Source organism: Nyctereutes procyonoides, unplaced genomic scaffold (genome assembly GCF_905146905.1).
Source record: "Nyctereutes procyonoides isolate TBG_1078 unplaced genomic scaffold, NYPRO_anot_genome, whole genome shotgun sequence".
NCBI classification, from domain to species: Eukaryota; Metazoa; Chordata; class Mammalia; order Carnivora; family Canidae; genus Nyctereutes; species Nyctereutes procyonoides.
In genome coordinates, this window is record NW_026575044.1 from 29,019,380 (window position 1) to 29,046,672 (window position 27,293).

Consider the following 27,293-nt stretch of genomic DNA (forward strand, 5'->3'; position numbering starts at 1 on the left):
CAGCTTCACATTTGCATACCTTTTCTACTCATTCTGGCTGAGAAAGTAGTGGTGGTGTTCAATCCCATCTGGATATTTCTAAGCTGTACTAAAACAGCAGCAGTTTGGGGAGCTTGTTGTAAGTCGGCTACTACTTTCTGACACAAGAGAGGATTCAGCTCATCTCAAGCAAGGCACACAGAAACAGAGCTCTAAATTTCTTGGTATCAAATGTTGATAGGCCCACAGAGCCTTTCTGTCCTCCCAAGTCACCCTAGATAAAATCTCCAGTTGCCTTCTAGACCTTTTACAACCCCATCCCACAGGCAATCTGTCATTTATTCCTACTCAAGTCGGTTGAAACTATGCCTGGAATTCAGTCCTTTCTTCTCATTTCCAAGGCCAATGCCCAAGGTCACAGCCTTATCTCATATCTCAACTATTCCAATTGTCTCTTACCCAGTGTCTCTGTGTCTTATCTTTCTGCCTGTCCAATCCATCATTCAGAGGGCTACTAGCTCCTAGGAGAAAATAAGGAATGCATTTTATTTATCCTTTGTCCCTCCCCTATGTCTAGGCATGAAAATATCTGTTTAAATTATTCTATCCATGCCATTTCTCATTTGAAAAACTCTCTGATGGTATCCACTGGTTTCAGAAAAAGTTTGAAGGGCTTAATCTGCAACCAGGTCATTAAGGTTGTAAACCATACTCCCCATCATCAGAGTAGCTCACCACTTTCCCCCATAGGATGATCCAGTCATACTGAACTAGTAAATCTTGTGGAACACACAAGCAGTGAATTGTTATAAATGACAGGCTCTCCCTCTGTCGATTTCACTTTCCCTTGGCTCTACTTACAAAACACCTATAAGTTCTTCATGGCTCAAATGAAGTATCCTTTCCACCAAAAAATCTTCTACAATATTAGTTTCTAATTAAAGTTCTTCATCCTCTGAGCCTGCAGAAGATTTTCTTTAAATGTATATTTTGATATTCATATTGTGCTTCCTGGTTATACTAAATTTGGCGTAGGTTTACCCAGTTATTAGACTTCTTACCTAGCAATGAGCGAAGTATATTGTATATCAGCATGAGGCTGTCTTTCTCCTATCTGTGATTTCTCCACAAGATTCATTCTCGCATCCTCTGTATTTAACAAAATATATATAGTACACAGTACGCACCTGGTAAATACAGCTTGAGTAATTTACCAGTGGACTAAATGTTCTATGAGGACAGGTATTATGCCTTATTCATTTACACTTCTCACAGTGACTGGAAAATTGAGGAACAGAAGCTGCTACAGATTGAATAAAATACTAGGCTTAGACTGGTCTTCTGAGTAACCAAAATATTTGGCTAAACCTAGGGCAATCTGTCATTTTTTCATTCCAAAAGATCTATCGAGAACCTTGTAGTGCCAAATCTTATTCCAGGAGCTGGGGATAGAATTATAAACAAGATAAACCACACATATGCTGAGGTGGAGGAAACAGTTCTACAGCTAATAAATCAGTCTCACCAACCTCCCCAAAAAAGTTTTTCCTTAACTCCCAAATTTCAGTTCTTACCCACACAAATCTGAAACCTGAGAGTCATTATGGCTTCCCCCATACCTTGTTCAAGTGTTATTTGACAAAATGTAAAATTGCTACCACTGGATGATGATGGTGATGATCACATTATCTTCTTCCTCTTTAATTTCAACACTATTCTCCAAATTCAAGCCCTCATTTTGCCTTTTTGGAACAACTAAAATTGCTTCCTAACAACTCTTCCCATTTTTATGCTTCCCATCTCTGCATTCCCTTTCAATACTGTGAGAATAATTTTCTTAAAAAGCAACAATCTTACTATATTACAGCTGTGCTCAAAAGCCTTCAATGGCTTTGCAAACACAGGGAGAATACTATTCAGACTCCTGAACGTCATACTCAAGGAATCTTCCAAAATTGACTTCCAATTTGTCTGTCCAGATTCTTTTGCACTGTTCTTCCTACAATCTAGACTCCCACAAAATTAGCTTTTGATTTTATATCTTTGAACTTTTCACTTGCTAGATTTCCATCTATTTTATTTAACTCTTGCCTACATCTCAAGGTCCAATTCAAGGACCTTAAGTTTGTCTCTGATGTTCCCCTTCTGCATATGAAAGCTCAATATACTTTGTTCTTTCCCCTCTAGGCTTACCTGTTTCTACCTCACATTTTGATTATTCATAAATATAGCTTATGTATCCAACTAAAGCATACTTAATCATCAATAAATACTTAATGGGCACTTACGGTCTTTCCACTGCTCCAAAGTATCTAAAACATACCATATTCATAGTAAACATCAAACAAATTTTCAAGGAATGCAGGCAAACCTCAAAACAGAAGTATACCCAAAATCAAAATAATCTTTTTCTAAATATGGACAATAATCTCCACCAAAGAGATACATACAAGTGGTAGAAAACTGTAGCTCATCACATTTTAAATATATATGAAAGGAGGCAGAAAAGTTCATAGAAAACAGAATCAAATAAAAAGCTAAGAAAATTTATTCAAAGTAATATGGAAATGTTGAATCAATCTCACTCATTTCAGTATATGGATGTACCTCTCATTTTGAGATGCAAATACATAAACACATACACATTATGTCCATCAACTGGAAACTATATTCAGTGTCAAAATTTATTGAAATAAGAATCACAAGGAAATTTTTCCTAGTTGCCATTTAATAACTTTTGTGAAATTTAATAAAAGATTATGTGATGAAGTATTTTTTTCCTTTTCTTTTGTAAGGAAACAGCTTTAGAAGATGATTGATGCCTGCTATTATGGGTCTATATTTGTATTTCCTTATTTTAGAGGCTTTTTGAAATACAAAAATAAACTTAAAGCATTTCCAGTTATACTAAGAAAAAAAAGATAAAAGGTAGATTATTTATAGGCAATCATATTCATGATGATAGAGTCTCAGAAGGCAACTGCAAACATAAATTTTAAATGCTTTTTGGAAGGAGTTGAGAATAAAAACATTTACATAATTTCTTAGAAACCCTGGCTTTTTATTGCTGCACTTCAATATTCCCTTCAGGCAAAGGAGCAGCTACTTCAAAGATTTATTTGATAATGGAATGTTTGATTTCTTTGTTTTCCTTTCCAATGTGGAAAGGTCTATTGTTTTCACTCTATAGCAACATGCTATATTTTAAAATTTGAATTGACTCTCTACTGATAATAAAAAATGGTTCTCTTTTGGCAAATTAAACACACCAATGCTAGCAATGAGTATATATATTATAAATATACTATATTGTTACAAAAATGGTCCATACATGTTTCAGTGATCTTTGAAAACAGAACTGCTACTTCACAAATAATGTAACTAGTGACTAATATCAAATGTCTAGAACTCCCACTTACCTGCCTATCCACTTCTGGGAGCAAAAGCAGGAGGTATTGTTGAAAATGCTGAGGTAAGGAAGCAAATGTATGTTTATTTATTAATGCCCTCAAGTTAGTGTTGACAAGAATAGATCCCGGGGTTTCTATGTCAATGTCCTCAGCTTTGGTCCATTTCAAGTGTCCTGTGATAAACAAACAAGAGATTAATTCACTGTAGGCTTGGGAAAACACGCAAATATACATACACATATATGTATACATCAAACATATTCAATAATATGTTTAATTCTGTCACTTTTGAAAGTGACATTTCAGAAGGAACTCTCCCAAGTTTGTGTTTTTGTCTTGTCTTACTCGTCTTTTATTTTCATAATGTATACTTTACTCAATATTGTCTGTGTATTTTAGTCAAAGTAGACCAGGTCTAGATGAAGAAGTATTTTAATTTCGGTTTTCCAATTAATCAGAATTGTAAAAAGCTTTGGGAGCATAATGATAGCAACTATAATTATAGATTCTATAAGACCTTAGATCAATAATAACAATAATAACAGTGCTGTTAATTTTAAAAGCGATATTGACAGCTAGCTGAGAGCTGTGTGATTCTCTATATTTTAGGCAGAGCACTGAGCACTGGATTATTTCAAAAGATTCCTATTCGGAGTATTTTGCGAATATAATTTAAAAAGCAATCCTTTATAAAAAATATTAGTTTCAAGGTCTAAAATACCAATACACTTTGAAGGATAATTCTACGAGTCAAGATACACTGACCTCCAACAGAAGGTTATGTGTAGAGTGTACAACTCAAAATTATGACATAAGAAAATAATCCACTCTAACAGACAGCTGAGCATCATACAGAAGAATTGCCACTTTCAGTTACCTGAGTTAAGAGAACACCCTGAATGTGAGTTGTTTTAATAGAGTATGTTTTAAATCAAGGGTCAGCAAATTGTGGCCCATGAACTATATTCAGTCCAATTATTGTTCTGGTAAATAAAGTTTTACTGGAACACAGTAAATGTCCGATTTTTAGCTACTGCCTAGGTCTGCCTTTGCACCACAATGCAGAGTTGAATAGTTGTGCCAGAAATCACATGACCTATATTCACTCCCCAGCCCTTGGCAGAAAAAATTGCCAACTCTTGTTTTAAATAAATAGAGACAAAATACAGAATGAAAACCATTTATTAACAAACAGGGAACCATGACAAAAGAATAGGCAACTTTGAAACAGAACTAGACAGAACAGTTAGAAATGAAAATTTAGTTTTTAAACTAAAAAAGTAATGGACACAGCAGAGGAAAGAATTCCAAACAAAATACAGAGCTGATAAAAATATCTACAACGCAGCATAAAAAATGAGACAAAAAACAGGATAGTGAAGAAATACAGAGAAGGATATAAGCAATCAGAATGAACATCTTATAGAAGACTCAAAACCAGTAGATGGAGGACAGGCAATATTTGTGGAGCTAAGGGCTCACATTTTTAGAACTTTTCTGAAAAAAAAATTATGAGTTCTCAGATAAAGCAATACACCAAATCTCAAGAAGGACAAGTTTTTGTCTGATGTGCTGAAATTAAAAACATCAAAAATAAGAAGAGTATCTTATAACAATCTTTAAGAAAAATAAATTATATCCAAAGGGATGATAATAAGACACAGATATTTTATCAATGAATAACAGGTAGCACTAAAATATCTTCAAAGGATCAAGAGAATACAAGCATCAATCTAGATGATAGCTCAGTCAAGTACGCATCTGACTCAATTTCACCTCAGATCATGATCTCAGGGTCCTAGGATTGAACCCCTAGTCTGGCTACGAAATCAAAAGGGAATATATTTGAGATTCTCTCTCTCCGCCCCTCTCTGCCTCTCCCCTACTCCTGCTCACTTTCTCTCTCTGTCAAATAAATAAATAAATAAATAAATAAATAAATAAATAAATAAATAAATAAATAAATATCTTTTTAAAAAACCAAAACAAATATTTTCAGGATCTAAAATGGGAACTCTTTCCTTTAAAGAATGCTCCTAAAATAATCACTAGTAGATAATCTCATCAAATGGAGAAATTAAATGAAAGAAGAAATGGAGGGGTTGCAGAAGCTATGGTCAACTGAAAGACTAATAGATCAGAGGAGCTCCAAGTATATATTAACTGTGAAAAATAATACTAAGAACTAGTGAGAGTTATATAAAGGAAATAAAAAAGTTAAATAAAAAGAAAATAAAATGGAAAATAACTGCATGTATGATAAGACAGCATGACCGAAATGCCAGCACTAACAAACCCTGGCCTGATTTGGGAAGGAAAGAGATGTGGACTAGTTCTTTACTTGGTGAAAGCTCTAGAGGTGACCACTAGAGGCAATGAGAAAGAGTAATAACTCCTAAAAGAATACCTGGGGAAAAAATCTCAATGAATCAAATGGAAAGTATAAAAGCAGGAGGAAAAAACTCAAAAGCAAGTCCAAGAAAATCAAAATACAGATTTTCATTCTAGATTTTTAATTTTTTTTACTGAAGTTTGATTTGCCAACATATAGTATAACACCCAGGGCTCCCATCATTCTAGATTTAGAAAGCAATACAATCCAGCTATATGCTGCTTATAAGAAAAAAAAAACTTAAAAATCATAACGAATACATGAAAATGAAAAAGATATACCAGGTTGAGACTCAAGCAACAAAATAGTACAACAATATTAACATCAGACAACATAAGCAAAGGTAGAAAATCTTATTGGGGGTTAGAAGGATCATTAAGTGTAAAAGGAATAATTCACTGAGAAGATATAATGACCTTAAATCTGCAAGCACTTAAGCACTCTCTTAACTAAAAAGAGAATGTGACATTATACAATGCTAGTGGGAAGTCTTAACATCTTACGCCAGAAACTGAGACATCAGACAAAAAAAAAAATCTGTCTTAATAAGAGAAGTTTAACAATTCAATAATCAATGTTGACCAATGAATTTAACATAGGGCACTGCACTGAGCCATTAGAGAAAGCAACGTTTCATCATTACTCAGGGAACAGTAAAACAAACAAAAACCTGACCAGTGAGTCACTACAAATACATTTAATTAGGTAGTTATAACACAAACACAGCAACTCTCCAATTCTCCCATACTCATTATATATTTGGACACTCAAAAGCATTCTTCTAAGTATTTCATACATTAAAGAAAAAAAATTAATGGAAATTAGAAAATACTTGGATTCTAAATGACAATGCCAAAATTTGTGAAATGTAACTCAGTTTAAAAGGTAAATTGTATTTATTACAGATTAGAAAAATATTGAAAATTCAAGGTTAAGTGTATGAATCAAGAAGTTAATAAATGAACGAAAAATTTGAGAAGGAAGGATTACAAAAATAAAATGACTTGTATATAGTCATAAAACAAAAAAGAAAGACAATGAAGACCATCAACACCAGGAAAAGGGGTTTTGCTTTTATATTAGACTAATAAAATAGATATACCTCTGGTAAGACATGGTAAAAAGAGGAATGAAAGGTAGGAACATAATTCGAGATATAGTATACAAGACACATATAATGGAAAATTGATTTTAAGCTGTGTAATATGATCCTATGACTATTGAATATCTCTGAAGACCAACAATTTTTAAGTTACAAATATTATTAAATTTAATTTAAAATTAATTTAATAGAAAACCTGAATAGATTTGCAAAAACTTTTGAAAATAGGCAACCTCCTCTACCCCACATACAGAATACATATTATAAACAGCCCTAAAGATGAGTTTCACCAATCCATTAAGGAACTCTCCCACCATTTCATTTTGTAAATATTCCAGAGAAAAGGTTTATAAAGAAAGATTTTCAATTCACTTTATGAAGTTAATATAATCTTTATTCCAAAATAAGGGCAGCCCCGGTGGCTCAGCGGTTTAGCACCACCTTTGGCCTGGGGTGTGATCCTGGAGACCTGGGATCGAGTCCCGCATTGGGCTCCCTGCATGGAGCCTACTTCTGCCCCCCCCCCTCTGTCTCTCATGAATGAATAAATAAAATCTTTAAAAAAAATAAGAACAGTATAAGAGGAAAAAAAGATCAACCAATATGACAAAAAAAAGTACAAAAGTTGTATCATTTAGAAAAAAAATCTAAAGCAAATTTAACAAATTCTAACATTTGTTTAGTCAAGGAGCTAGGTATATAGGTGTCTGCTTTATTAGCATCCACATTTTTCAATATTTTTAAAGTATTTCACAACTAAAAATAAAAGACCACAAGGAGAGAAGAATTAGGGAGAAGCTTCTTTTCTTAGCAGTGGAGGCATAGGCGAAACCTAGAGACAGAAATGTTTAGGCACATAGGAAAGGAGTCCGCTTAATTGTCATTTATGACCTAAATAATCTCATATGAAGGAGTTGAGGTCATTTACTGAGCATGATTCTGACTGGGGAGGAGTGTTGGGGAAATGGGAAAATTCGAGGACTTTGAAACATATGTTATAAGCAAAGCAAGAAGCAGGACTTATGCTATTGGTTACTATTTAGAATGGTTCAAAATCTTTAAGAATAACATTGATAAAAGAAGATTCAGAGAGGTACATAAGCTTTAATGACATATCCAAAGGAAGATCTATTTCAAACATGTCTAACTAAGCAAGAACATGTTCCATAATTTTGGAACAAAGAGCAGATGAACTTATTGCTAAATGTGTAGCCACACAGGAAGTTTAATCCCATTTTAATTATCTTTACACACTTACTCTTAATTGGCTTAAGAACAATCCAATTATATCTGATTGTCTTATCTCATTAGAACTGGTACCTCATCTCCCTACAGCATTCAGAGGAAGAAAAATATGTCATTTTAGTGTCTAATTCCTGGACAGCAGAGAGAATAAAGTAGCTGAATTCCAGAGAAGGAAGGAAGGGAAGCATCAGTTGTCAAATTGCCACAATAAGGGTCTATGCCATACAAGAAGACACTAAGCTGACCCCATGATAAAAACCATGGGGAATATATCCAATCAGGGTCAGGGAAATTCTCTATTACTTTGACCAAAGGGAGTTCAAAGACCACCAATCTGAGTAAAGGCTGCAGCCTCTTGGTCAATGGGTAGTCTGTAGGCTTAAACACTCCTATTTCCCAGAAAGGAACACAGAGGATTTATGCATAAAATGCACAAACACAGAGACACAAACATAACACTAACCCAAAGGGAAGGAGAAGCAAGAGGCAAGACTACGGTCTTTTGTTACAAGAGGAACTATCCAAAGAAATACAGAAAGACTTCAAAATGAAAAAATTCTTCATTGTCTCAATTAGAGAGGAATGATTCTAAAAGAGCTCAGAGAAAAACAGGCTTTCAAAGATTCCATCTAAGGGGAACAAATTTATCATAGGGCAAAAGCAAATCATTCACAACGTGATTCAACATAGCCTTCACAAATGAAGTAACTGTATAATGAATCTATTGGGTAGCACCGAATCCTTTAAAATATAGTACTGAGGTTAAAGAACTATGAGATTATGGTTACAAAACAACATAAATGTTAGCAACCTTGATGTTTAAAAATAATAAAATTAACAAAAACATGGAGTTAGGAGGGACTGTAAGTCTAATTATTCATCCATCCTTTACAATACTCTGTCTAAAGTTGTAATGAGTAATCAAAAAAATCACTATTTCAGTTTTTCACATTTTAATACCTTTGGACAGAACTTTTAGATATGAATATATCTCATGGCAGTGTTCAGCAATTCTGTTTTTTTTTGTTTTACTTCTGTTCTTTTTTATTATTCAGTTAAAATTAAACTTAGTACTCTTAATTAAAATGATTAATACAGTTTTTTTCCTAAAATGATCTCTGGCTGTAGACATACAATAAGAGATATCAAATCACTTTCTTCCACCAGGTGAGGATAAGAGAAGTCTGGTTCAGAAGAAGGCCTTCTTCCCCTGACCCTGCTGGCACCCTGATCTCAGGAGGACTCTATGCTTGCCTCATACCTCCAACATGGCTAGATAAATGCTGGATCATTTTGAACACCTAAGAAATCCATCTGAGGACCTACAGAACAAGTTGCACAGTTGGAGGGAGAGAAGAGGCCATACTGTGGAGGGTGGGAGGTGTGGAGATGGGATTTGGGAGAGAAAGGGATCACGGGAGAAAGTCCTCACTGCAGAGAGAGGAGAGGGAGAGAGTCCGAGTGAGTGAGCAGTGCACAAGGGGTCGCACAAGGGAAACTTGTCCCCAAAGTCACTGACTGGGAATAAAAGGGGACTGATTATGTTGAGTGGTGACAACCAGTGGAGCTCAAAGACTGGAGTTTTAGAGTTCCACAGTATAGCTGATGTGGAGTCTGGGTGGATGCAGCCGGTGCTCCTATGGAGAAGGAGGGCAGAGGCCAGGGAGTAGATGGCGCAATCTGAGAAATCTTCTGGGATACACTGGGAGAGACTTTTCCCAGATGTGGTGCATCTGGAAGAGGTGGCTCTGTTTCTCAGGGAACAAGAGTCAGCAGGTGCCACTGCACTGTCCTATTCATTAGCAAAGGCCCAGAGACATCTCCTGGGAGCACTTAATCTGAACTCACTCTTTCTGCTGCACTTTACTCTGAATTTCAAGCTCCTGTGTATTAGTGCAACTGCACTTCTGGGACAAAATGGCCCCAGTCCCAGTACACCTAGACCGTCCCCAGAGGACCAGTCAGAGTCCATACTGCATTGGGTCCCCAAATTTGGAGTTTTGTAATAGCCGGTGTGCCTGAGATAAACATGCATGCACTGTGCTGCCAGGGGAGCAGACAGCCCAGACATAGATGGGGCAAAGGCAGAAATCTGAGGGACGCCTGGGGCATGAGTGGAGACTATGTGCTCTTCTGTGAAGGCTTCCTGGACAGCAGCAAGTGTCCCTCTCTCAGAACAAGGGAGAGGGCTGATGCCATTCTACTCATGCCTGTCAGCATAGATGGACTTTAGTGAGCACACAGCACTGATAGTTGAGGCTTAGCCACCTACAGCAAGCCCCCCTCACAGTGCACTCTGCAGGTCCTTCTTTCTAGGGCAAGTCTAAGAGCCAGACAGCAGGCTTCTCCCCCAGAAGACCAACACAATCCCTACCCCTCCCAAAGCACCAAGTATACCAACCACAGGAGAGCTGCAGCTCTAGTGGAAATAGGATCAGGCTTCTTTTAACAAGCAGACCCAGAGCATACCTAGGTATAAAATTTGCCTCACTCTGGCCAAGGTCCGAACACTTCTCACTGCAAGCAAATAGAAATTCTGCAGAGGACTGACCTGAGAGAAAGAACAACCAAAACACAGCAGCAGAGTGTATACAATATCCACCAGAAATACTTACTCTAGTGCTAGACCCTGGACATTATATGACCTCTTCTTAATAAAGCCATTGCTCTCAGGAGCAGGAAACAACAGTTTTCCTTACAAAGAGAAAAAGACAGAGACCTGGACAAAATGTTAAGATGGAGGAATTCATCTCAAACAAAAGAACAAGAAAAGGTCACAGCCAGAGATCTAATTGAAACAGATATAAGTAATATGCCTGAACCAGAGTTTAAAACAAAAATCCTAAAGATGCTAGTTGGGTTTGAGAAAAACATAGACGACACCAGGGAGTCCCTTACCACAGAGCTAAAACACCAAAAAACTAGTCAGGCAAAAGAAAAAAAACAACAACAACAACAAACTATAACTGAGATGTGAAATTGACTGGACATAATGACTACAACAATAGAAGAAACAGAGGAACAAATAAGTGACACAGAAGAAAAAATTATGGAAAATAAGCTGAAAAGAAGAGAGAAAGAAAAATACTGGATCATGAATGTAGGCTAGGCACTTAGTGACTCCATAAAGCATAACATTAGCATCATTGGAGTTTGAGAAGAAGAAGAGAGGGGAGAAGGGGCAGAGGGTTTTTTTGAGCAAATTATAACTGAAAACTTCCCTATACTGGTGAAGGAAACAGACATCCAATTCCAAGAGGCACAGAGAACTCCCATCAAAATTAACAAAAAGAGGGTAACACCCAAGATATATCATAGTAAAATTTGCAAAATATATAAAGAAAACATCCTAAAAGCAACAAGAGAAATAAAGCCCTAACTTAAAAAGGAGGACAGATAAGGTTTCCAGCAGACCACTTCTCAGAAATATCGCAGGCCAGAAGAGAATGGCATAATTTAATCAATATGTTGAATGAGGAAAAATATGCAGCCAAGAATACTTTATCTGGCAGGGCTGTCATTAGAATAGAATGAAAGATAAAGAATTTCCCAGACATTAAAGAAAAAAAAATACCTCAAGGAGTTCATGACCACTAAACCAGTTCTGCAAGAAATGTTAAAGGGAACTCTGAGAGGGAAAGAAAGATCAAAAGTAAAAAAGACTAGAAAGGGGGGCTGGCTCAGTCAGTTAAACATCTGCCTTCAGCTCAGATTATGATCTCAGGGACTTGGGATCAAGCCCCACAATGGGCTCCCTGTGTAGCAAGGAGTCTGCTTCTCCTTCTCTCCAATCATGCCCTCTCTTTGTCTTGCCTCTTGGAATTTGATCTCTGTTTCCTTCCCCAATAAGGGAAGTTTTCAGCTATAATTTGCTCAAATAAACCTGCCCCTTTTCCTCTCTCTCTCTCTTCTGGGGCTCCTATGATATGAAGCTTACGCTTTATGGAGTCACTAAAGTACCCTAAGAATCTCCAGAAACAATGACTTAACAGGTAATACAATGGCACTAAGCTCATATCTATCAATAATCATTCAGAATGTCAGTGGACTGAATGCTCCAATCAGAGACATAGGGTATCAGAATAGATTTTTTTTTTAAAAAAAGAATCTTCCATATGCTGCCTACAAAAGACTCATTTTAGACTTACAGATACCTGCAGATGGAGAGTGAAAGGTCAGAGAACCATTTATCATGCTAATGACCATCAAAGAAAATCAGAGTAGCCATACTTATATCAGACAAACTAGATTTTAAATCAAAGACTGTAACAAGAGGTGAGAAGGGCACTAAATAATAATAAAGGAATCTATCTAACAAGAATATCTAAAAATTATGAATATTTATGCCCCAACTTGAGAGCACCTAAATATATAAATAAATTAATAACAAACATAAAGAAACTCATTGATATTAATACAATAATAGCAAGGGACTTTAACAGCCTACTTAACAGTACTGGACAGAAAATCAAGAAGAAAACAATGGTTTTGAATGACATACCGGACCAGATGGACTTCACATATATATTTAGAACATTTCATCCTAAAAAAGCAAACTATACATTCTTTTCGAGTTCACATGGGACATTCTCCAGAACAGATCACACACTGAGTCACAAATCAGGCCTCAACACATACAAAAAGACTGAGATCATACCATGCATGTTTCCTGACCAAATGCTATGAAACTTGAAGTCAAATACAAGAAAAAAATTGGAAATACCACAAATACATGGAAGCTAAAGAACATCCTACTAAAGAATGAATGGGTTAATCAGGATATTAAAGAAGAAATGAAAAAAATACACAGAAACAACCGAAAATGAAAGCACAATGATCTAAAACCTTTGGGATGCAGGAAAAGTGGTCCTAAGAGGGAACTATAAGAAATACAGGCCTACCTCAAGAAGCAAGAAAAGTCTCAAATACACGAACTAACCTTACACCTAAGGGAGTTAGAAAAAGAACAGCCAATGGAGCTGAAAGCCAGGAGAAGAAGAATAAAGATTAGAGCAGAAATAAATGATATAGAAACAACATCAACAACAAAAACAAAAAAAGTAGAACAGATCAATGAAACTAGTAGCTGGTTTTTGGAAGAATTAATAAAATAAACTCCTAGCCAGACTTATCGAAAAGAAAAGAGAAAGGACCCAAATAAATAAAATCATAAACTGAAGAAGAGAGATCACAACCAACACCACAAAAACAGTTATAATAGGGTATTATGAAAATTTATATGCTAAGATATTGGGCAATCTGGAAGAAATAGATAAATTCCTAGAAACATAACAACTACCAAAAATGAAACAAAAAGAAATAGAAAATTTGATCAGATCCATACCAGCAAAGGAACTGAATCAATAATCAAAAATCTCCCAACAAATAAAAGTCCAGAGCCAGATGGCTTCCCAGGGGAATCCTACCAGACATTTATTAGAAGAGTTAATACCTATTCTTCTCAAACTACTCCAAAAAAATAAAAAAGAAAGTAAAAGAAAACTTAAACTTCCAAACTTAATACATGAGCTACCATTACCTTGATTCCCAAACAGACAAAGATCCCATTAAAAAGGAGAATTACAGCCCAATTCCCTGATGAACATGGATGCAAAAATTCTCAACAATATACTAGCAAATTGAATTCAACAGTATATTAAAACAATTATTCACCAAGATCAAGTGGGATTTATTCCTGGGCTGCTGGGGTGGTTCAATATTTGCAAATCAATCAACGTGATACACCACATTAATAAAACAAAGGATATGAACCATATGATCCTCTCAGTAGATGCAGATAAAGCATTTGACAAAGTGCAGCACCCATTCTTGATATAAACCCTCACCAAAGTAGGAATGATAAGCCTCATCATCATAAAGGCCATATATGAAAGACCCACTGCTAATATCATCTTCAATGGGGAAAAACAGAGTTTTTCCTCTTTGGTCAAGAAAAAGATATGGATGTCTGCTCTCACCATTGTTATTTAACGTAGTACTGGAAGGGGATGCCTGGGTGGCTTGGCGGTTGAATATCTGCCTTTGGCTCAGGGTGTGATCCCATGGTCTCAGGGCTGAATCCCAGGATCGAGTCTCACATCAGGCTCCCTGCATGGAGCCTGCTTCTCCCTCTGCCTGTGTCTCTGCCTTTCTCTCTGTGTCTCTCATGAATAAATAACGTCTTAAAAAAAAAAAAAACCACAACATAGTACTGGAAGTCCTGGCCTCAGCAATCAGACAACACAAAGAAATAAAAGGCATCCAAATTGTCAAGGAAAAAGCCACACTTTCACTACTCACACACAACACATGATCTATGTAGAAAAACTTAAAGACTCCACCGTGGAGTCCCTGGGTGGCTCAGCTGGTTAAGCATCTGCCTTTGGCTAACATCATGATCTCAGGGTCCTGGGATTGAGACATGAGTTAGGCCCCCTGCTCAGCAGGAAGTCTGCCTGTCCCGCTGCCCTTCCCTCTGTTCATGCTCTCAAATAAATAAATAAAATCTTAAAAAGACTCTACCAAAATTGCTAGAACTGATACATGAATTCAGTAAAGTCACAGGATACAAAATCAACATATAGAGATCTGTGGAATTTCTATACACCAATAATAAAGCAGAAAAAGAAATTAAGGAATCAATCCCATTTACAACTGCATCCAAAAACAATAAGATATCTAGGAATAAACCTAAACAAAAAGGTAAAAGATCTGTACTCTGAAAACTATAGTGATCTGTTAAGTGTTCCATGGAAACTAAGTGTTCTATAACACATATGAAAGAAATTGAGCACAACACAAATACATGGAAAAACATTCCATTGCTGATGGATTAGAAGAAAAAAATATTGTTAAAATGTCTATACTATCCAAAGCAATCTACAAATTTAATGCAATTCCCATCAAAATACCACCAGCATTTTTCAGAGTTAGAATAAACAATCCTAAAATTTGTATGAAGCCACAAAAGACCCTGAATATAGCCAAAGCAATTTTGAAAAAGAAAAGTAAAGCTGGAGGCATCAAAATTCCAGACTTCAAGCTATATTACATAGCTATAGTTGATCAAATCAGTAAGATACCAGCACAAAAACTGACATGCAGATCAATGGAACAGAATAGAAAACCCAGAAACAGACCCACAACTATATGGTCAACTAATGTTCTCAAAGCAGGAGAGAATATCCAAAGGAAAAAAAGACAGTTTCTTCAACAAATGGGCTTGGGAAAGCTGGACAGCAACATGCAGAAGAATGAAACTGGACCACTTTCTATACCACACACAAAAATAACTTTGAAATGGATTATCTAAATGTGAGACAGTAAACCATCTCACATCCTAGAGGAGAACCCAGGGCAACAACCCTTTGACATGGGCTGTAGCTGATGGGGAACCCTCTTATACTGTTGGTAGAGATGCAAATTGGTGCAGGCACTCTGGAAAACAGTATAGCAGTTCCTCAAAAAGTTAAAAATAAAACTACCCTGTAACCCGGCAATTGCACAAGTATTTACCCAAAGGATAAAAAAATACTGATTCAAAGGGGTACATGCACCCAATGTTTACAGCAGCATTATCAACAAGAGCCAAAATATGGAGAGAGCCCAAATGTCCACTGACTGATGAATGGATATAGAGGTGGTGTGTCTGCATATATATACATATGTGTGCGTGTATACACACATATACACAACAGATTATAACGCAGCCATCAAAAATAAAATCTTGCCATTTTCAATGATGTGAATGAAGCAGAGTGTATTGTGTTAAGCAAAATAATTTACTGGAAGACAAATATCATATGATTTCACTCATATGTCAAATTTATTAAACAAAAAAGATGAACATGGGAAAAGAAAAACAAAGAGAGACGAAGAGGGAGGCAAACCACAAAAGAAACTCTTACTTATAGAGAACAAACTGAGGGTTGCTGGAGGGGAGGTGGATGGGGTGATGGGCTAGAATGGGAGATACGCATTAAGAAAGGCACTTGTGGTGAGCACTGGGTGTTACATGTATGTGATTTTAAAAAACAAAGATGTCCTCTATCAAAATACCATGGACTTTCTTCAGAGAGTTAGAACAAATTATTTTAAGATTTGTGTGGAATCAGAAAAGACCCCGAATAGCCAGGGGAATTTTAAAAAAGAAAACCATATCTTTTAAAAAAGAAAACCAATGCCAGATTTCAGGTTGTACTACAAAGCTGTGGTCATCAAGACAGTGTGGTACTGCCACAAAAACAGACACATAGATCAATGGAACAGAATAGAGAACCCAGAAGTGGACCCTCAACTTTATGGTCAACTAATATTCGATAAAGGAGGAAAGACTATGCACTGGAAAAAAGTCTCTTCAATAAATGGTGCTGGGAAAATTGGACATCCACATGCAGAAGAATGAAACCAGACCACTCTCTTGCACCATACACAAAGATAAACTCAAAATGGATGAAAGATCTAAATGTGAGACAAGATTCCATCAAAATCCTAGAGGAGAACACAGGCAACACCCTTTTTGAACTCGGCCACAGTAACTTCTTACAAGATACATCCACGAAGGCAAAAGAAACAAAAGCAAAAATGAACTATTGGGACTTCATCAAGATAAGAAGCTTTTGCACAGCAAAGGATACAGTCAACAAAATTCAAAGACAACCTACAGAATGGGAGAAGATATTTGCAAATGACGTATCAGATAAAGGGCTAGTTTCCAAGATCTATAAAGAACTTATTAAACTCAACACCAAAGAACAAACAATCCAATCATGAAATGGGCAAAAGACATGAACAGAAATCTCACAGAGGAAGACATAGACACGGCCAACATGCACATGAGAAAATGCTCTGCATCACTTACCATCAGGGAAATACAAATCAAAACCACAATGAGATACCACCTCACACCAGTGAGAATGGGGAAAATTAACAAGGCAGGAAACCACAAATGTTGGAGAGGATGCGGAGAAAAGGGAACCCTCTTACACTGTTGGTGGGAATGTGAACTGGTGCAGCCACTCTGGAAAACTGTGTGGAGGTTCCTCAAAGAGTTAAAAATAGACCTGCCCTACGACCCAGCAATTGCACTACTGGGGATTTACCCCAAAGATACAGATGAAATGAAACGCCGGGACACCGGCACCCCGATGTTTCTAGCAGCCATGTCCACAATAGCCAAACTGTGGAAGGAGCCTCGGTGTCCATCGAAAGATGAATGGATAAAGAAGATGTGGTTTATGTATACAATGGAATGAATATTACTCAGCCATTAGAAACGACAAATACCCACCATTTGCTTCAACGTGGATGGAACTGGAGGGTATTATGCTGAGTGAAATAAGTCAATCGGAGAAGGACAAACATTATATGTTCTCAATCATTTGGGGAATATAAATAATAGTGAAAGGGAATATAAGGGAAAGGAGAAGAAATGTGTGGGAAATATCAGAAGGGGAGACAGAACATAAAGACTCCTAACTCTGGGAAACGAACCAGGGGTGGTGGAAGGGGAGGAGGGCGGGGGGTGGGGGTGAATGGGTGACGGGCACTGAGGGGGGGCACTTGGTGGGATGAGCACTGGGTGTTATTCTATATGTTGGTAAATTGAACACCAATAAAAAATAAATTTATTTAAAAAAATAAATAAAAAATAAAAATAAATAAAAAACAAAGATGTCAAATCATGTTTATACAATATTGGGAAACTCATTTTAGGTGACAGGATTCAGGGATACTATTCAAATTTTATTTTAATTTTCCTGTATTAATTTATTTTAAAAGTATGCAACATTTTATGATACCAGCAAAGTTGTAATTCTTCACTACAAAAAGATGAAATCAAATGAAATACACTGGAATGAATGTTAGGGAAAAATGTGAGAAATTAATACAAAACAAATGATAAGAGAGAATATCATTAAACATTTTAAAAAATGTTTACAACCCCTTCTCTAAGCTCCCAGAAGACCAGGAGATGATAATATACCAGGGTTAGCTCAGAAAGCTCCATAGGGGAGGTTTTAAATGATTTCCATCTTTTGCTAAGGCCAGGAGAAAGGCTATGAAACAACTGATGAGGCTAGAAAACATGTAGCTCAAAGCCTATTTTCAGCCATCACCAACATTTCATCTCCACCAGCTGCAGTTTCAACTGTCTGATTAATATTTACTGTGATACTATTTTGCAAGACCTTTGACAGTAAAAGGACCCAGTAGATATTGTTAGCATTTGTATGTATATCAGAATAGTGTTTTCCACTATGTGTGATGCAAAAATGGGTGAGAGACCAAGATTTTGTTGGTTTTTTATTTTAACATCATTAGAGAAGTGGTCTTTAGACTCATTATTTTATTTAATTGCATTCAGTCACTATGTTACTATGTCTATTCAATCACAGAGCTACCCCGAGAAATATTTTCAGAATTTTCATACATAACCTTGGTCAAGAACAACCAAACAGAACAAAATAAAACAAAAAAAAAAGAAACCTATGTCAGAAGTAATGGGCTCCCATGCTAATGACACATTTCTCATAAAAGTTTTAAGATTACCATCAGAAAAACTGTAATGACTGAGGATATTAAAGTTCAATAATTTTTTTATAAAAGATTTATTTATTTGAGAGAGAGAGAAAGTGGGGAGAGGAGCAGAGGGAGAGAATCTTCAAGCAGACTTCTCACTGAGTGTGGAGCCTGATGCAGGGCTCGATCTCACAACCCTGAGATAGTGACCTGAACTGAGACCAAGAGTCGATGCTCAACCAACTGAGCCACCCAGACACCCCTCAGTAATTTTTTTATTGTGTGTTCCTCACCCTCTCCAGGGAAACTGGCGTATAAAGGGACCTGAGAGAGGTCTATGGCACTTTCTTCCTGCAGTGTCCTCAGGGAAGCAAGCCAGGCTCCATTGTGCCCTGGGCTATAAACATGAGATTCCAAGACCCAAGTGAAATCTATACCTGAATAGGGTCATTATCCTGCAATTTGATTAAGCATTTGCCAGAGACCAAAAGGAAGCACTCGAGGGATTAGGATTTTATATCCAGTTAGGGGAATCTCACAATAAGGATGACAATTTAGACTTACACCCTAACCTCTGACTTTAACTAGATTTAGTTTGAGAGTTACCAATTTAAATTAGAAAAGACTGACACCATTTGTTTTAATTCAGAATGGTTTCAACAGGTTAAGAGTTATATACAATTACCTCTACCTAGAAGAAGGTAAAGATGGCTCAAACCACATTTCTAAAACTGTATGAACTAGCTGTCTAACCCTGATGGGGAAGGCACAAGGAAGAAACAGCTCTCCCTGTCTGGCTGGCTACTGGATGTTGGTTGGGTTCATCTTTCTTTGCACTGTATTTGTAGCTATAAAAGAATGACCTTCCCTAGGGGCATAGGATCATTTTTATGCAAGGGTATGTAAGCATGCTGAAACCTATAGGATACCTCATTCATCCAAACTTACTACCCCTTCAGCTACTTATAAATAATTCATACCAAAAATATCCAGCACCTACTAAGTGAGAGGGATATAATTGGTGTGGTGAGGACCTCAAGATAGACAGGAAGGTCACTATGTCCAAGGAAATAACAACTTAATGGCAAAGAGAGGGAAAGCAAAATATAAATAAATATGCCTTAAGGAATATTAAATACTATCCCAAAGCTAAAATGCTTCACAGCATTGAGATTCTTTTACTCTGTAAGATCCCTAAGGTCATAGAACATCAAAAACATTACTTTCTAAAAGAAACATGGGGTATTGTCTAGAAATAGTTATGTTTAAGGTTCTTCCTTTCATTTCATCCTTATCTTTTTTCACTTTTTATTTTACAGTGCTGGGCCTATATGGGAGGCTTCCTAAACACTGCTCACTTCATTTGCACAGAATAAGCCACTCAGCCAGTTGCTGGCTGGTTAGTCATCAGTCCCATTTCCTTCCCAGTAATCACCTTCAGCTTATCTTTGGCAGTTTTTTACATTAACTGACTTATTTTAAGTCCCACCTTCTTCCTCCATCTGCCTGATTTTATAGGATCAGCCAGGAAATCTTACAGTTGCTAGCCCCCCCTTCCATGTGTATCTAGTAAACCTGGATTTTAACACTGGCAGATTCATCATGTCAGAGGGCCCTGCTGCTCTTCCATGGTGCCTGCAGGTCCATAGTATGGGATAGATGGTTCAATATCCAAATGCCCAGGATAATGGTGTAAACTTTGGAGCTAGCTACTCCTCAGCTTGTATATTAGCCATGTCATTTACGGGGGAACCTCGTTAAATGGGCCTCAGTTTCTTCAGCTGAAAAATGGAAATAATTCTACTGTACATAATTGAAGGCAATACTAAACAAGATAACTTATTAAGAGATACCTAGACTATTAAGTTAAACACAAGCACTGAATATGATTTCACTTCTACATCTCTTCATTAAGGTAGCTTCACTATTCTATTACTTTGCAGTCTTTAAAAAAAAAGCAGCTTAAAATGAACACAGTGGTCTCCTTTATCAACTTTTTAAATTGCTGACAAGTCAGCTGAAATACTCTGACAATACAATTTTTAAAATGTAAGACGTTCATTGCCATGTAGGGCTTCTAGGTAACAATAGTTAGAAAGCAAGAGCTCCTAAAACCTGAATACCTGATAAGATCCTGATAACATACTACACACCTTTTTTGACTTCCAATCCTGAAGTTAGCTCAGTAATTAAATAGGGAGGGCCCTATGCCTTGAATTTTTTTAGATGCATGATATACCACTGACTTTACCGAAGTTGGTAGCAGGCCATTTTTAACCGAATGTCACTAATTTTTAAATAACTTAGGATATCAGAGGACCTGGGTGGCTCAGTGGGTTAAGCATTGGCCTTCAGCTCAGATCATGATCCCAGGGTCCTGGGACAGAGCCCAGCCTGGAGCTCCCCACTCAGTGGGGAGTCTGCTTCTCCTCTCCCTTCTCCTGCTTGCTCTCTCTCTCTCTCTCTCTCTCTCTCTCAAGTGGATAAATAAAATCTTTAAACAATAAATAAATTATTTATGATATCACAGCCTGGCATTTTTTTAGTACATTTTTTAATACATTCTTTACATATCACTCTCCCATGGTAGTTTTCTATTTTAGAAGCTACTCCTGTTAAAGTACATACTTTACAACCCTCAAAAGACTAGGAAAAAAACACAATAATACATATTAAGTGAGGATATAAACACACATTCACACATTTTGGGCTACACAAAAATTATAAAATTATTTAGCTTTGGAAATAATGCAAAAGAGGTAATTATCTATATGCCAAGAATGTAAACCAAAAATAAACTCTGTTTAACTAAAGAGATCTTATCTAAGGATTATATAAATCTTATTCAAAGACTTTTTATTGAAAGCATGCTCCCAGGATTTGGCAAAATTCCTGGTATAAAATAAGCAATCAGTAAACCTTTATATATGTGTGTGTGTGTGTGTGTGTGTATACATATATATATATATATACACATACACACATATATAGTAAACCCTTATTTTATATATGTAAAATGTTTCATATATATTATATATATGTATATGTGTGTGTATGTGTGTGTGTATGTATATATATATATATATATATATATATATATATATAGAGAGAGAGAGAGAGAGAGAGAAAGAGAGAGAAAGAAACTCTTGGTTGAATTTTATAAACAGATGAATTGCAAATAAGAATTACCTATGTTGTAGGTAAGTAAGTGGCAGAACTGATAATAAAGTTCAGATCAGTAACTGTAATTTCTACCAACCACCTGACAAAGTATTACAATGATCCAGGTCATTATCATTACACTGACTCAGAAGTGAAATAACTGAGAGAGAGAAATGAAGCCATTAGGTCCAGATTTCCAACAAAGGAGATTCAGCAGAGAATTACAATGTTCAGCCCTGGATATGTTTATTTTCATCTTTTTTAATTCTCACGTTACGTTTTCTCTGATGCTGCTTCTGAGTATCTGATGCAAGTTATCAGGAAGGAAATCTGCTGAAGAAAACCTGGTGCTGACTTGCAAGACCCAGGGACTGTGTCTCCTACACTACACTTCTCAGCAATTTTACACTGTTTTTCCGACAAGCACTACTGAATATTTCAAGCAGCATCCATGACAAGCAAAGCAGAGCAGTTTTACTGCAGCAGACCCCAATGACAATGTCCTCTATAGGTGAATGAACTCTTTACAAAAAGTTGCACTTTTTTCCCCCAATACAGTATATTCCAATAAACTGAAACCCAGTTGCAGAAACAAAACATGGCACAATAGATAAAATCATGACTTGGCAGATAATTTCTTAAATATACAGTAAATATACAGACCACATTAAATCTCCTATCTTTACCCAATAATATCATTTATGAATTCAGCAATATGCTAAGACCAATCTGTTGGAACTGTACTTTATTTAGTACCCTTTCTGGTTTAGATAAACTGGAAAGATTTTTAAGTTTCCTTGTTTAACCATTAAAAAAAATGTTCTAAGAATTTTCCATAATTTCATTGAAAAAAGATATGTCTCTAAAATGTGAAATGTCATAGTCTATTGAACACTCACCCAAACCAGACTTTTTTAATCGTTTTAAGTGCTGACTTGTTTGTTTTCCAGTGGGAGATTTTTGCCCATGTTTCATTTCTTTATCTGAACTGTCTGCTTCACCATTTTTAGATTCGGATCCTAAAAAAGGAAATAGTTATTATGTCATTATCTTCCTCTTGCTGTCCTTGAAAAGAAAAATCTAAAATTATTTCAAAAACCATAGATATAATCTTTTCTATAAGTTAATTCACTACCTTTGGCCACAATCTGATTCCTCTGCTGGATATAAAGAGAAAAGCCCAATAAATCAATCAAACAGAACAAAAAGCAAGAACAGATGGCCTAATAGTGGAGTCAAAAACACGTTCACTGATCTGATAGCTTTAAAAAGAAACACTCAGATCTTTTGTAAAAACACACGGATAAGCGTCAACAATTCTATACCATTTAGAGAAGATGCAAGACAGAGATAGAAACATGAAAGAAGAGAAGCTTGAAGAGAAGGAGAGATCATACCTTTATAAACAACTTTATGTTGAAATAGGAACAGAAAATGCAAGCATCAATCTATAATAAATAGAATGGAACATAGCTGATAAAGTGACAGAAGGTAAATTAGAAGAAAAGGTCAGGGCTGTACTGAGGTGAGAAGAATGTTCCCAGAACACAGAAACTAATAAAGGATGCCTGATTTTGCAGCAGAAGACTGAAAAACAAATTCACACTCACGGAAGAACTGCTTTTGATGGCATTACACATCAGCATGTGGTCCACCATTAAAGTTCAACATTCAAACAAAAGCCAGAGCAACAACAAAAAAATCCACCTAGCAGTACCACACATTTTCTTACACCTATTGACATTAGAAAATGAAGTCCTTTGATGATGAGCGAGCTGATGCCTTTTCTTTTTTTAAGAGCGAAATGTCTTATTATTTTTGTATCACTGAAAGAGTCCAAAGTCTAAAAAAAATAAAAAATTAAAACGAAACCTCTAGTAGAAATATTATTCGGTTGCAGAGAAAATTCCTGACATCTCTCTCAGTGAAGAAGTCTCCTCCGGGAAGAAACTGGCCAAGCATACAATATTTTAGCGCTTTACCTGAAGGCGAATCCGACTGCTCATCAGACACCTTTAATGGTGTCAAAACAACACGAGGAACAGTCTTGTTTACCATCATTGAGACTCCATTTCTTCTTTTCTGCTGCTGCCTCAAAGCCTACAAAACATAACAAAATATAACATACAAATATAGCCAAAATGATGCCTCATAATTGAAATAAATGATCCATTTTGCCCATCGTTAGATACAACCTCTTAAGAGACTTAAATTCCACAGAGTCACTAATTGGTCTTGATTCTTAATAGTCCTCTTCATGTCATTTTCCCTCAAAAGCCTAAAATTAGGCTTTGGCAAAGGGTAGCAACCTGAGACCATTTGGAGTCTAATTCTGAAAACAAAGCAGCACTTATAGCACAGTTCTACCTTAGCTGTGTGGCTTGGGAGCCCATGGAACTTGCAACCATGACTCCCAAGTAAAATAAATGTAAAATAAATGTTTCGAGACCAGGATAAAAATAGATGTGTCTGCACTTCTCTTGCAGGTGCGTCTTCTTCAGTGGCCTGCTCGGTCAATCAAGTTAACACCGAGTGTCATCAGTATGTACAGCAGGTAAGGACTACAGTATTGATGCACTCACTCAGCCGTGGGGAGCGCTGCACAAAATCACTGAACATGGCAGGAATCATTTATTTCTGTGAAGGGAATCAGTCCTAATCTTGGAAACCTTGCAGCACTTGGCTTCTGTCTGCTTGACTTTGGGCATTAACCTTCAGAACACGAACATGACGGCGTTCTGGCAAATCCAGGGGAAAAAAAAAATTGATACGAGAATAAATCTCTCCAAATGGGAGTGCTTTGTGTTTCATAAATGGATCAACCACGGTGATGATAATGTAATAAAAGACATTTAAAAGTTTTGAAATACAGCTTATCCAGCGGATCACTTTACACAGAAAATTACCTGTAATAAAAAGGGTCTTCAGCACACTAGACTGAAGAGACATTAAATTCACAGTTACAGGGATGCTAAAACTCCTCAAAAGGTTAAAAGGCTGACCACAGACAGTCTCAAACATTTTTATTCCTGGTTTCTGTGTCATTTCTACCCATTTTATAACAACTCAGTTACTTGATTTATATTCTTCGACTAGGAGTTGTCACAACCTCCTAAAATACTGCATTGGCTGTATATCCCCTGCTGTCAGAAACAATGTCATTTTATTTGCAAAGGGTATTAGTTGAATGTCCAACCTGTAGACAGTAAGATTTAGTAATCAAATAATTACAGAAGTAAAAAATTAAATACCATTTAAATGAGAGAAGGCCTCTTCACAGGAGATTTAGAAGCAGATGGGAAAGTGAATGGCTTGGGAAATCTGTTACAAATGATATTGTTGGCTAATGATAAAGCAAGCAACTTCCCTTCAATTCTTATATCTACTGAGCTTTTACAAAGTACCAGGCCCTGTGTAGGGGGCAAGAGATAAGAAAAATGAACAAAATGCCTTGCTCCTCATCTTCAGCTTGCTGTCAATAATATATTTAATGAGACCAAGTGTGCTATAAAATATTTAAGACATTTACCCTTTCATCAAGGTGTATACAACTGCATAAATCTCTTACAGCCTGGTGTAAGAGCTCAGAGCACTTTATAGACATTAACCTATCAAACCAATAATAAAACAGAAGGAAGCAACACAGTGCCTTATATTACAATTAAGTCCATTTTTGCCCACTCCATAAGACTTCACAGAACAATAAAACGTGTACAAAGAATGATTAATTTTTAGAGGTCTATATATCATAGACTTCAACTACTTCCCTTGGCAATTCAAGTGGGTATTTTAAAAGCATTCATTTTACGTTAGGGAGGGTAGGTATATATTTGAAAATACTGGTTAAGCAAGAATGTGAAATAACAAAGGGCCCACCTAGGAACTGGAATCATAAAAATGGTATGTCTTTTTATAGGATTTGTGGTAAATAATTATTAAAGTAATAATTTTGTCATCAACTTTTAGAGCTGAGAGGACTCTACTACAGACAAATTAGTAGCTGGACAGAAAGAAACCATGACAGAGATAATATAATAAGAAAAACCTGCAGCTTCAAGGCGGAGCCAAGTAGGGATAAAGGAATAATCAATATTGAGACCATTTCAATGATTTTTGTCTAAACATGCATTTACTATTCAGAAATTTAAAGAAATATTTCTGAATACAGTATTTTTAATGCTAAAATGAAACAATGTATCAACATGTGACCAAAACTAAATGCCCACAATATAAAGAAAATTGTTTTAAGTGTATTTAAAATATGTATACTTTTCTGTTTTACTTCTGAAAAGCATGCATTATAATTGACCCTGAATAACAATCTCTAGGGGCAGAGAACAAAAATTGGGAAGTTTTTGTTTCCTATGAGGCCAATCATAGCAGTGAAGTAGGCTACTAGGCAAACTTGAGGAGCATCATGGTTCAGTTATCAGAAGGGGCATCTTAATCACATTTACTAGATCTATAGTCACATTAGGCTAACTTGCAGATTCCAGATCACTTCCCAGGAAGCAGGATTTATTTGACTCTGGACACTAGGGACAACTTCCAAGCAGATCAGAATGTGGATGTAGGTACAGAGAACAATGCTCAGTAATTGAGTTGTCTGGGATAGTGTGGGCTCCACGTAAGAGAACTCTGGCACCTGTCATGTCCATGAGGCAGGCTGTACAGTGGTTCCTGCATTATGGTGACTTCTGTTCTCTTGCTGTATGGTGTTAATCCTACAAGTAGAGTAGCTGGCTGTTCATGGGTTTTTTTGGATTATGTAACTATTTCTGCAACTAGGTGTACATCAACTACTCAAACATATGCTGCATGTCTCCTCACAAATGTGAAATGCTTTTTTGGAGTATATGGGCTAGGGTAAAATAGTGATGGGGGTGAGGGGGCTGAAGTGAGTGAGAAAAGCACATGCCCCATTGGAGGAGGCAGTAAGTACTCAAGAAATGCAACACAACTGGATTTTTAGGTGAGCTTTCCTGTTTTTAAACAAACTGCCAGACAAAACAAAGATGACTCTGAGTTAAATTCAGCCCGAGGGGACCAATCTTTGAGATCTACTATACACATTTCCAATGCTCCTCACTTCCTCAAATAAATGAGTCTGACCACTGCCCAATAGAGGTATTAAATTCCCCCTATTCTAACATGCTGACCTGCAGAGGACTGGGGAACAGTGCAGAGCCATTCTAATGACTGTGTCTGTGTGGTGTGATGGGTAAGAGCAAGGTTGCAGAGTCAGAGAAAAAATAAACTAACCAGCTGGAAAACGCTGGGTAAATTACATGGGTAATATGTCCCCATAAAACGAAGACAATAGTGTTGTAAGATGTTTTAAATAGGAAATCCACAGAACAGTATTTAATGCTATTTGTAGCACATAGTAAATATTCAATAAATGTTACTTCTTATATAATTTACCCATTCTGCAATGAATGCATTTTTTGAGGACTTATTCTGTTGTAGTACAGCGTACACA

The 27,293-nt window shown here is 36.5% G+C and overlaps 1 protein-coding gene across 1 annotated transcript in view; it reads right to left on the reverse strand.

Moving 5' to 3' along the window:
• The window catches only part of ASXL3 (ASXL transcriptional regulator 3), a 147,178-nt gene that overhangs the window by 59,444 nt on the left and 60,441 nt on the right, over positions 1-27,293 (reverse strand). Inside the window, exons 5-7 of the mRNA XM_055324133.1 lie at positions 23,794-23,911; positions 22,711-22,830; positions 3,399-3,562 (exon numbers count right to left, since the gene is read on the reverse strand). Of these exons, the coding sequence (XP_055180108.1) occupies positions 3,399-3,562; positions 22,711-22,830; positions 23,794-23,911 (402 nt within the window). The remainder of the gene's footprint in view (positions 1-3,398; positions 3,563-22,710; positions 22,831-23,793; positions 23,912-27,293) is intronic.